The 13,201-nt window shown below is 36.4% G+C and overlaps 1 protein-coding gene across 1 annotated transcript in view; it reads right to left on the minus strand.

Annotated features, from left to right (window-relative positions):
* Positions 1 to 353: 353 nt before the first annotated feature.
* Positions 354 to 13,201, minus strand: part of syt7b (synaptotagmin VIIb) — a 141,126-nt gene continuing 128,278 nt past the window's right edge. The window contains exons 7-13 of the mRNA XM_084404275.1: positions 12,966 to 13,083; positions 10,975 to 11,242; positions 9,997 to 10,166; positions 8,462 to 8,576; positions 7,906 to 8,105; positions 6,999 to 7,121; positions 354 to 6,864 (exon numbers count right to left, since the gene is read on the minus strand). Coding sequence (XP_084260401.1) covers positions 7,017 to 7,121; positions 7,906 to 8,105; positions 8,462 to 8,576; positions 9,997 to 10,166; positions 10,975 to 11,242; positions 12,966 to 13,083 — 976 coding nt within the window. The 3' untranslated portion in view covers positions 354 to 6,864; positions 6,999 to 7,016. The remainder of the gene's footprint in view (positions 6,865 to 6,998; positions 7,122 to 7,905; positions 8,106 to 8,461; positions 8,577 to 9,996; positions 10,167 to 10,974; positions 11,243 to 12,965; positions 13,084 to 13,201) is intronic.

The raw sequence follows: 13,201 nt of genomic DNA on the forward strand, positions 1-13,201 counted from the left end.
ATAATTGAACGAATTTCCAAATAAAACAAAAGAATATTCACGTAATGTAAGATTTAACTTGATTTTATCCATCTACCCATCGACTGAATTGTGAAAAGTGACTGTTATAATACCAGAATGACATCAGATGGTTGAAGAAGAAGAGTTTAAAACTAACTTGTGATGTAAGATGAAAGGGAAAGTTGTTTCAGGTGCAAAGTAAGTTATTTCATTTTGATAAAAGATTACGAAGACCTCTTTAGGTAATAATGTCCACATAAATTGCAACCTCTGAGCAATAACGCTTTCCTATTGAGGTTATTTTCTACTTCTGATGTGCGTCAGAGAGGACAGGTGAGGTGTGTTTTCCACCAATTTCCGTTTATTGGTACCAATTTTATTCTCTTTCAACAAAAGACAGACAAAAACTCTTGATTCATTTCAGATGCTGGTAGCACTGTTGAGGGGTTACACTTTGGGTCATTGTAAATTAATCAGAAGAACTCAAGAGTCGATTTACGGAAAAAGGTGGTGGAACATTGCAACACACACACACACACACAGAATTTCTTGAACAGAACAAAGTTTTTTTTTTTTTTGGCTATTCAAACCCTACAGAACATTAGATCTGTGCAAAGATAAAATCAAATCATACAATAACAAAAGCAAGTCAAAGGTAAAGCAAAAACCATTCTATCATAGAATTACTATCGTGACTGCCTTTTAAAGCAAAGTGAACTCATTCTCTCAACTTATAAATCAAGAGACTCCAAGAAACGTGTCAGTTTCATTTTTATATACAGGTTTACATCTATTTACACTGTACATTTATGCCAAAATAAAACATCAGTATGTCAAATCATATTGTGCACACCACAGCGATGCTGAGAAACATCAGGGGTCTTCGTCAAAACTCCCCAGGTAACATTATTTTTTACAAGCACACACACAAGTTCACACAACGTCTTTAGATGGGTTGTCGTCACACACATCAAAGTTCAGTTCCGACTCCTCATTCTGATGTCCATAACTGCCTCTGTGTCGACAGACGTGACCATTAATGATGGTTGTTTCAAACCTGGTTTGGCATTTTGTTTCGTTAGGCCAAAACATCTGCAATCCAACAGCTGAGAAACTAATTCGAACAGAAATTTGTGGATACGACAGTATAACAGACAAGCTCACATTAGCCGCCTCACCGCGGTGAGTCACAGAACTAGACGAGACAAGACAAAGCATGCCGCTTCACCGGTGCATTTATTTCATTTTCACGTCAGGTGCTCGTCATTTTCAACACGCAAAGCAAAACTCACTAAAATGTGCATCCTAAAAGCAGGACCGTCGAAACCTGGGAAATTTCCAATGACAATTTGTTTTCACTCAAGAAAATGTTAAGCAATGAGATGCAATCATAGCCAATATAAGTATAAGTTCAACTCACATGGGGCACAATGTGAAGTTTTTGTTTTGATTGTAAATGTAGTCATCTATACGTTTATAATTTTTATTATTACAAAAAATTGTGAATAAATATAATAAATAATAATAATAATAACCAGGAAATATTTGGTGTTTAAAGACATGTTAGGAGTTCAGTAGGCCTATAAGTTCAAACTGTTAACAACATTTGGGATATAATGTGGTAAAATCATCTTTAAAATCAGCTTTGATCTTTAAATGAATAAACATTTGAATTTAGTATTAATAATAATAACAACAACAGGTACAGTAAAATGTAAACTTCAAAACAAATCAGTTATTTAGGGTGAAGAACTTTTAAAATGTGCTTGTATTTTTGTTAAAAGCCCTGGACATTTTAATAAAAAAAATACTGATTATTAAAATCTGCAAAGTTGTCTAAATTGTCCTTTTTAAAGTGGGACTACTTTTCTAGGTGGATGAACGTCTAGTTATTAATATAAGGCGTATTTTTACATTTATTGTCTAGCCAATTATACTTGGTAAGTGTAATTGTAACTGACATTATGCCACAAATGCTGTCAATATTAATTGTATTTGTATTAACTGGGTCCCAATTTATAATGGGTGTCTTTAACTTATGTACTAACATTTAAATTGATAATTTGATACCATGCACTTATTGTGTACATACATGTTTTTACGTTGTACTTATCTTTTACCTGCACACAATTACAGCTGTAATTACATATATAATTATATTTTTAACCCACCCTTAAACCGACCCATACCACCAAACCTGTCCCTAACCTTAGCAGCAAAAGTGTTTTGCAATACAATATGAACACAATAAATACATTACTTATTGTTGATGCAAGTACATAGTAGTTAAAGACGCCTAATATAAAGTGTGACCATTCCTGTATCCAGAACATTTCTTGAAATAAAAAGTTAAATAAAGCCAGATTTGGACCAATAAGATTGCACTATGGGCAAGACTTCACAGTATGACGCAATAGAAAACAAATGACAAAAATTCAGAAGAACATGTAACAGAAATCTTTTATCAATTGATGCTTTCTTTATCAACCATGAATTCAAGCGACGCCCCTGCTTACAAGTCCAAATAAAATAATTCACAGTCATTTTCATCCATCCTTTTAGTTACTCCTTTTAAACCACCTTCAACGACTGAGAAAGTACACTAATATTTTTTTAGGTCTTGCTCTCACTTTGGTCTGTTTTTGGTCTTTGAACTCTTTTCTCCCACTCTCTTTGTGTCTTTTGAGGACTCGTCTGTCACAGCGTGTTAGTCGAGGGGGGAGGACAAGCTGCGAGAAACGTCTGGCAGTGATATTCACGTCTAACGTCTGCTTTGACACCGAGAGCACATGCATATGGAGGGGAGAAAAGTGATGGATGTTTCACTTACTGAAGGACTGCGTGTGTGTATGCATGTGTGCTTCAAGTCGAACGAATATGAACGGATGTCCTAACCCTGAAGTTAACCCTTACATTGACCTAGAAATGTTTTCACTGTTGTACATAAATATTGCTTATCTACAGTACATTGCCTTATAATTTCAAGTAAGGAGTTTGCTTCTTCAATGAAGTTTTGTAGTCTGTTATAATAAGTATAGATATTTCTCCTAATTTAACTGTTGACATGGTAACAATTTGAAACCTTCCCTTTCTATATTTGCCTTTTCTCTGTTACATAAGTAACACATCAAGAGGCGACAGAAATCCCAAGCAAACGCAGCATACAAAATGTTTTTCGGAAAACAAAATGTGATAGTATTGCTATTATATCCTGCAGGCCTGCCATTTATAACTCGCATTATACTAACCTCGACGCTAGGCTAATGCTGCCTTCAAGTCATGTTGGAATGATCGTGTTTGCGAGATGAGACCGTATGAATAAGATCGCAATGTTGCAATTAGCGTAGTTATTTTCACTGAGCACAGACTTTGTGAGTCGAGGGCATGTTGATTCAAGAATTATGCCAGAAGCTAATTGCCATCATAATAAGCTGTAATTGTGAATGTTGATGGCACACATTTTGTGCACTGTTCATGAGGAATAACCAAAAAGCTTGCTACAAAATACTACTTATTAACCGGTTTATGAGCTGACAAGCTTGTGGAACTAAACTGCATTTGCACATCATTCTCTAAAGCAGAGATTCCCAAACTTTTTTTGGTCAGTTTATCCCTCATTTACCTAAAATATTTACGTGAAGTATCCCCTGAGATTTTAAGTTAACATTTCAATAATTTAACAACACATTTGCATGTTCATGGGTTCTCTGACGCCGGTTAATTTTCAAATGATATGCAGGTAAACTTTGTATATTAAGTGTTTTTTTATTTGATCATTATTTGAATTATTCATTATTTATTTCAATTAGATTTATTTATTATTAGGTCTTCATTAAACAAATACTCCATGAAGTTACCCGATGAAATCCTGCTCAATAGAATCAATTACACACATTTATCCAAGTTAATTTATGCCCAAAAAGTGAACACTGCAAAACTAATTTTGAACAAAAATAGTGGAGAACAAAATCATTACTAAAAAGTTGTGAAAAAGGCACAAAAATAATAGAACTATAAGTTTTCTTAAATGTAATAAATTAAATAAAAATAAATACTAGATGAATGTTCTGATGCATATCTAATAATTTACTTAGTAAATGTTAGTAAATAGTTTCATGCCTTCGTAATGAATAAAAATGTATCCTCCTCAGTTGAGTTTTTGAAGCTTCCATTCAATAATTTAATGCAATATCCCAAATTTTGCATAAAAATATGTGGACGGAACCTCTGCAACATTGGGAAAAAAAAAATAGTTGTAAATAAAACAACTATTACATGGAGTACCTTTTTCAAGAAAATATTACTTCAGTCTTTCATCAACATTTTGTTTAATTTAAATAGTTTCTACACCATTTTTTTTTGTGTATTTGACTTTATGCTGTTGCAAATTTTTTATTAAGTTTGTGTCAATTTTATTCCAGCCAAAATCCTGCTGTAATTATGATGTCTCAAACTTTGCATTAAGACTTGAAGGCAGCATAAGTACTGTAAGGAATCAATCGTATGATCCAACCATCAACACATACACAAATACAGACAGCAACAAACGCACACAAACACACACACCAAGTCAAAGACGCACAAACAATCACATGACTTACATTATATTTTCTGCTTCCGCTCTTTTTCTTTAGTTAAGTTCTAAATTGCACGTCTTATTTTGGAGGGAACTTCTTCAGCCCTTTTGGAAATGAAAAGAAATGAACAGCGTTTTGGCAGCGTTGAACTCACATAGGCAGTGTCATTGCATACTGGTTAAGTGGTTGATGCAATCCTCTGCAAGATGTGTACATTACATGAGGAATGCCAGTTTAGATAAAAGGATTTCTGTGGTTCTGTTTCTACAACAAAGGCGTATATGTCGACACACGCTTCAAACGCACACTCCTTTTCTTGTCTATCTCATTTTGCTTTGGAAGAAATTTAGCGACGTACTCTAGTCTACGCAAGTACACAAATGCTTTGGCCAATGCATTGCAAGTGTGCCATCCTGATGGACATACTTAGGATGTGTTCACATTTTGCAGCTTTGGTTCCATTAAAATGAACTCTGGTGCGATTGCTCTGTTAGTGCGGTTCATTTGAATAAGTGTAAACGCTGCCATCCGAATCTTGGTGTGCACCAAACAAGCGGACCGAGAGCCCTGAAAATGTGGGTCTCTGTGCACTTCCAAATGAACTGTGGTGGAAATATGAGCACAACACAGACCAAACACAGCTTAACTAACCCAAAACAGGACGTGATGTCACAAGATGCGACCCTAAAAAGGAAAGAATGCTCAAGAATACCTGGTTCTTCTCATCATAGAAGCTACGTTGCCTATATTAGCCTACACTTCGAGCAGATCTTCGTTTGTGTGTGTAACGGAGGAATTCCTGGTATTGTTACACATTTTATGAGCTCTTCATGAGTTCTCAGCTGGTAAAAATACCATCAAATGTACGTACGCACATAAAATGTGCGCATTTAGCCCAGCACACGGCATTGTTTTAGATGTTCCTTAAGTTCTGTCGCAAAATATGCGTCATACAAGTTTTGTATCTTCAGGTTCGGTGTTAACACACCCTTATGCTGGGTTCTGTAGTGGCAACAAACTTCAAGGGAAGAGCTCCCTTCATATGTCTACGGCAATAAAGAGAAACCATACCATAGCGCCTCTAGTGGTAACACTGAGAATTCAACACGTTCTTGCATTGTGTTACTAAGTCCCCGTTTACACCTGATGTTAAAATGCATTTTTGTCAATCTGATCACAATTAGAAAACGCTAAATACAGGTATAAATGGGGTCTAAAACGTTTCGAGCTTGTCTACTTTTGACCCATTCAACCAGGTTGCTTTTGTAGTGTAGTCGCTCATGTTGTCAAATACGTTCAGACAGCCACAAAAGCGTCAGCATTACTGAACATGTTTTGAAAAAGCCCACCAAAACATTCAATTCAAACTTCACTATGTTGTACCAAAACAATTGAAATCCCTGTTACCATTTATTTCCTTTTCAGATCACTCGTAAGCAGCATAATTCATTCATTCAGTCGTATTTGTGCACAGTACTTTGCGCTCAAGTGATGTAGAATGTGACAAAATAAGAGGGGAGGGGCTTGACAAAATCCAAACACAAGTGGATGCATCTTAATACCAGGTGGAAATGGGACTTAATTGTACAATACATGAAATCAAGCTTACATGGCTAGAAACAACAAGCATTCAAGTACTTGCGTAGACCCACTAACAATTCTCGTTTTTTGTCCATATTTAGTTTTATACACTTATTGGAATGTCCTAAAATTGTTTAAACATATTTCCCCTATGTACTTGAACTGATCCAGTTAATTAAAGTGAGCTTAAATTTGTATGTTTTCCCATTTTTTTTAACAAGACCTCTTTTTTTTCTGTCACATAACAGCACCCACAGTACATACAGACGACAAAGAGTTCCAACGAATTTCTACACTGTTCCGAGAAAAAACATCAAGAGGTGACGAAGTCCAATACATAACAAGTTCATCCCTCCTTCAACTAGGTATTGCACTGTGGTTGCGATCCTTCCGGATCTTTCCGTACGCTCAGAGGGATGGCACGAGGGAGGTGAGACACAAAAATGGCAATATAGGGGTCTGTTCGGGAGATTGTTTTCAGCCGTTTCAAGTTCAGCGATTGAAGTTGATAGAAGTCACCCTGTTCCGCGGTCCAGCTGTTCAGAGAACAGTCGAGTTGTCAAACTTTTTCTCAAGGAAGACGAGTCTGTTTACCTCTCTCAGTTACGCAAGACTTTCTCTCTCCCAGTCTTCTTGGCAGTGCTTAGCCTCTTTTTGGTGGGAAAAAATAAAAGCAGTGAATAAAGGAAGGATCTCCATAAACAAACTGCAGGAAAAAAAATTGAGAAGGGAGAAAGAGAGACAGAGAGAGAGAGAAAGAGAAAGAAAGATAGTTGGATGGCTTTTGGTACCCGTGTTTAAACTTGTGCATATCAACAGGGTTTTGAAGGTGTTGTTTACTTTTGGTGGGCGGGTCCTTCAAGCTTTGAGAGCGTGCCATTGGGCAACAGCAGTGCGCGGACGACTCATCATGTCTTTCCAATGTTTTACCTCTGCTGGGCCACTCTTCCATGAGAGATAGATCTACAAATATGGCATGAAAAGAAGAGAAGGAGAGAAGAAGAAGAAGGTGGAAGAAACAAGAACAGGAAAAAATAAGTATTGTGTTTTCCATAAAATTTACCAACACCAAAAAAGTTACAAACTGAAAAACCGCAACACAACATATAAATATATATGTATATATGTATATGTATAATACACTGAACAATTTATATGTACACTGAACAATTTATATATATATATATATATATATATATATATATATATATATATATACACTGAACAACTTAATTATAAACGCAACACTTTTGTTTTTGCCCCCATTTTTCATGAGCTGAACTCAAAGATCTAAGACTTTTTCTATGTACACAAAAGGCCTATTTCTCTCAAATATTGTTCACAAATCTGTCTAAATCTGTGTTAGTGAGCACTTCTCCTTTGCTGAGATAATCCATCCACCTCACAGATGTGGCATATCAAGATGCTGATTAGACAGCATGATTATTGCACAGGTGTGCCTTAGGCTGGCCACAATAAAAGGACACTCTAAAATGTGCAGTTTTACTGTATTGGATATTCATCCACGACCATCACCTCATGTTGCATGTGGCGGGGGACCCAATGTTTTGTGTACATAGAAAAAGTCTTAGATCTTTGAGTTCAGCTCATGAAAAATGGGGGCAAAAACAAAAGTGTTGCATTTATAATTTTGTTCAGTGTATATATATATATATATGAATTTATAATGTAGTTTTATCCCCCAGCCCCAGAGTGTATGTGTGTGAATGTCCCCGTGACATCGCACCTTGCCTATGACATCATTGCGGCTCAGTCTGTCCTTATCCATGACTGTGATGACGATGGTGGTCTCTCTGAGGACGTGAGCGGGGACATCGAAGGGGAAGGACTCATTAAATACTGGGTTCAAACACCTCTTCATCACCACCGTCTTCTTCTTCTCCACTCGTTTATCTTTGTTCATCAGCCACACTTTGACGTAGGGGTCTGAAACGCACGCAAACAGGCAACAGTCCACAGTGAGTTGCGTTCAGGGAATCAGAATTCCTGTGATGAATTCTAAATTTCATTTGAGATAATTATTGTGCAGACGGCATCTTGACAAGGACACTTAATTTCCACAGAAATCCCACATGCACAGAATATAACTATATTATATTTGCATTTATTCACTTAGCAGATGCTTTGCAGAATAACTTCCAGTGCATTCAAGGTAAACTCATATACAGTGTGTCCTGTGAGAATTTAACACATGATGGTGTGCTAGTTTAATATTCTAGCAGCTGAGCTATATGGTTATATTTATGATTCATCTATGAGGTTTTATGGGTGTATGTTCATACCGGATGTTCCCCCGATGTCCATGGCTTTGAGATTGCGTGCCTTGACGATGCTCACAGTGATGGTGTTGGCAGTGGGATTGTAACACAAAGACAAAAGGAGGTCTCCTCGACTCCCCTGAAGAAATGAACACAGTAAGGTCAGTACCGGACCGGTTTATTGGTCACGCAAGCGGATGGTTCATATGAGGTCCCAATTTTTTTATGTGAAATAACCAGGCAAACCCAAACCTCTTTTTATTTTTGTAATTTTTGAAAGTATTTTTTCAATAATTTATTATCTAATTTACATTTTTATTTAACATTATTGTATATATCACACTATATGGTATACCATAAACACCATATTAAATATATTTAATTATACATAATAATGTATATTTCATAGGATATTTAATTCGTGTTCTGGTTGTTATTCCACTCATTACATCTATTTCATATATCATATATCTATTTCACACAATGTATAGCGTGTCTCAGATTTATCATTTCTGTTACCATCTCTTTTTGTGTCTACCTGTCCCCGTTAGAATAAATAATAAATATATAATAATAAATAAATATATGTTTATTAAACATGCTTTTTAAAAGACATGACAGTCAGATTAGTTTTGGTAACAGGACTGAGAAAAATGCATCCATCTTCCACTTAAAAACCTTGTAAAAATTAAATAAAGTTACCTGAGATGGACCAAAACATATTTTGAATAGTTAAATATATGTATTATTAGATTCAGTAAAAAATTTTTTTTAAAAACTTTTTAAAAAATTCGTGGGAATAGATTATATACACATATACTGTACAAGTTAATGAATGCAAATGCAAATCAGACACTCAATAGCTTAAATTTTTTAAATGAAAATGTGCACTGTGATATTTGGTCAAGCTTTGGCTGAAAAAAAAAAACTAAAAATCATCATATATCAGATGATTAATAATCTGAACCATATATTGCCTATTACTAAGTTCTATTCACCTAATACCAATGGAGTGACTTCATGAAATATTTGTACTTATTACAACTGATTTGTCACACGGCAGGACCATTTCAATGAACTATGAAGTTGTAGTCGGAACCCTGCAGCTTCAAACACTAACTACATCACAGGCGATGGACTTTTCACACCGGAATCAATGAATCTGTGGGTGATCTTTTGGACGCCCCACGCCAGAAAACTCTTTCAGGAGAACTTCAAAGCCTCTGTGCAAACGACACATTTGTGCCCCTTTTGTTCTTGTGTAAAAGGGCTAAAACGTTTGACAGCACCCAGTGTGTCATTACTTGAGGCATGACAAGCTCTGCACATCATAATCAACCCACTGCACAATTAATGTTGTATTGTCCCTTTCCCTACTCCCTAGCCGACCCCATTCTGTCACTTCATCTCTGCTTTTCCTTGACTATTATTGGCATCTGTTGTTCCTGCATTGGTGTCTTTGGCTCCTTCCTCCTGCCCCTGCAGAACTCTGCAAAAGCTCTTCAGATTTCATAATGCTTGAAAGGTAACTGAGTACAGAGACACACTGGTCTACTCACACTTCCATCGCTGCAGGGTTTCAGCTCCTTCCAGAGGGTCTGCATGTGGGCCAGATCCATCTTGTTCAGGGGGATGGACACCTCCCCTATAGGGTCATTTCTGCTAAAACGGTCATAATCTAGCACTTGCAGGTACAATGTGCGTTGCACCACCTTCTCAAATGGGAACCCTGTGAGAGAAATGAGAGGGGGATAATTTTAGCCAAAATTATTTACAGCTCACAATGGGGTCCAAAAATACTGTGGACCGGCTCCAGGGTGTTCATTGACCATCTGATGCATACTGCATACAACACTGGAGAGCCTTTTGTTTGCGCTGGGAAACAATTGCGAAGAAGAACTAATATATAAACTGTCATTTATTTAATTTGGTTTAACACATTTGTTTGAGGTAATTGTTGCAAACCCGATTTCTTGAGCAGGAAACCAGAGAATGATTTCTGAAGGATCATGTGACACTGAAGACAGGAGTAATGATTTATTTCTTCACAGAAATAAATTCCATTTTAAAATATATTAAAATCGAAAACAGTTATTTTAAATTGTAATAATATTTCACATTTTTACAGTATTTTTGATCAAATAAATGCTGCCTTGGTGAGCATACGATACTTCTTTCAAAAATATTTTAAAAATCTTACTCGCCCTAAACTTTAGAATGGTAGTGTATGTTTGCTTGCAATACATTTTATTTTTGAAAATTTTAAATGAATATAATAAAAATACTTGGTGGTGTTGTTACAGCAGGGTCTAACAAGTCAATGCTAACCAGCCAATTGTAATAATATTTCACAATATTACTTTTTTTTACTATATTTTCAAAAACATGAAAAAGATTTTTAGGCTTTTCACAAAATATATAGACTTGGGCAACATTTAGCTGTGATGTGAATTTAGTTTTTATGCCGAGTCAAAAGTCTGGCTACACGAGGAATTCAAAATACATAATAATGTAGTGAGATGTAAAAACACACTGACCTTCAAATAGGAAGGTCTCGTTCCAATGAGGGTTGAGGTTCTTTCTTTTGACCTTGGTCTCAAGTTTGTGCTTCTTGTCTGGCAGAAGGTAGAGTTTGACAAATGGGTCTGAAGTTCCAGAAAAGTCTTTCGCAGGAAGATCCTGACCCTTCAGGATTTTTACTGTTAGTGTGGAGTCCTGAAAACTGTATCCCACGCTGAACTGGATGCGTCCCAACTTCTCGCACACGGGTCCTTCGTGTTCCTCTTCCTCAGATCCTGGGGACAACTTACAAACCAAAGTGGACAAAATTGTCATTAAACGGATGCTTTAAATCGCTTTACGTTAAATCATTATTACCAAAACCATATTGCAGTGTGTCATTCACCATAACTGTATCTAGAAGCAAAGTTAAAGAAAATATATATTATCTTCACGATGGAATAAAAGACAAAAAAATGTAATACAAATAATTAACACCACCAACTATTGTGTTTTTACTGACTGTATGAAAAAAACAAAACAAAGCACAACCAGTGCAATTCGACAATATTTATTATTGTTACATAAAACTAGAACTATTAAAAAAAAAAAAGTGTTAATTGAAATAAAGCTGAAACAAAATAGAATATAAATATTAGTGTTCGCTGGCTGTCTTGTTATTGTTAATTAAAGTGTTGTTTAGTGTTGTTACTGTTAACTAAAAATAAAAATAAAACTATTAAAAATAATGTCCTTAAATCGACATAAATCTGAAATTGAAAAGTGAAAAAACTAAACTGAAAATATAAAAATAAAAGCTAATTCAAAATATTAATAAATACTAGTATATAAATAATAGTAAAATAAGATTAAGGGGCCGTTTACATGACATCATTTTCAACTAAAAACATACAACTTTTTATGCATTTTGGCTGTTCATTTACATGACAACAGTGTTTTGGGGGCCTGAAAACGAAAATGAAATCAAAGTGCAAGTTTTTGACACTACAAAAACGTGAATTTGTGAAACCGGTGACATCAGGTGGATACATATTACGTGTTCAGTGGCACGTAGTGTTTCTTTATAAAGTGACATCGCCAACTACTGGCCTGGCATGCATAATACAGCGTTTTTAGTCATAGGCGCAGATGTGAAAAGGGATCAATTTGGCAATGTTTGTACGAAAAAAAAATTTTGTCATGTAAATGTACCCCTGAATCTGATTCATGACTTTTAAGAACCAGTTCAATCATTCATAATAATATTTGTGTTATGTATTTGTTTGCTTATGAGAGTATCACAGTTAGATTAACAGCATGCTAACATGCTCACTCAAAATCAACTGTGAGTCGTGCTTCACAATACTTATGTTAGTTAGTAGCTATTGTTTTGAATCAGTCATGTAACGGACTACCCTGTCGCCTAAACATGATTAACAAAACATTGAGACAAAAATTATGGCGGGATACTTTTTCAACGAGTTGTGATATTCTAACATTAATATGTGGTGAAGGGCGAAAAGTTAGGGACTAGCTGGTGGTCTTTACAAACACCTTAGTAATCCATCACTTAAAGTGGTCTGACAAGCAGCGGCATATCGAATTAATGAACTCCCATCCGTGTCAGGACCTTGGCTGAAAGTTGGGCTTAATTTGACACGCCATGCCCCGATGCCTGGATCCCCCCCAGTGGGACTCAAAGCTGCGAGAGGCGCCCTCTTAAAGAGGAAGCACCATCATTAGCCCTCATCACTTCTCTTTAAAAACGCCTTACCACCCACGTAATGACACACGGACCCTGTGAAGGCCGTCATCCGCGGTTCCTTCAGCACATTGTACCAGTTCTAATTACCGGCTTTTTAGAGGTAAGTTGCCTTTGACACATCTGTCTGTGTGACTGACTGCAGTAACGGAGCGCACCAATTACACACAATGCATCCCTGTGTTTAAAGGATTCCCATCAAATCTAGTGCTGCTTTAGAGAGGCAAAACAAAAAGAAAACAGTCCACAGCCACAGGTTCACATTACCATCACCAGATCACTCGTGACGGAGTTGGCCAGGTCTGAGACGGAAGAGTTCGCGTCTGTCCGGCGGTTGCTCTCATCTGGGGTCTGACCTTTGGGGCTGCTTCCGGGTTTATTAGATCTGAGGAAGAACCACAAGAGAAAAGTGTCGCTTTTATAGCATGTAGCGTTAAAATACTTTCTCCTATCTTACTACTTCACTTGCAATGGAGACCTGTGAGCCGTCCATTGCTTTACTT

The sequence above is a fragment of the Rutilus rutilus genome (assembly GCF_951802725.1).
Source record: "Rutilus rutilus genome assembly, chromosome: 3".
Taxonomy (NCBI): Eukaryota; Metazoa; Chordata; class Actinopteri; order Cypriniformes; family Leuciscidae; genus Rutilus; species Rutilus rutilus.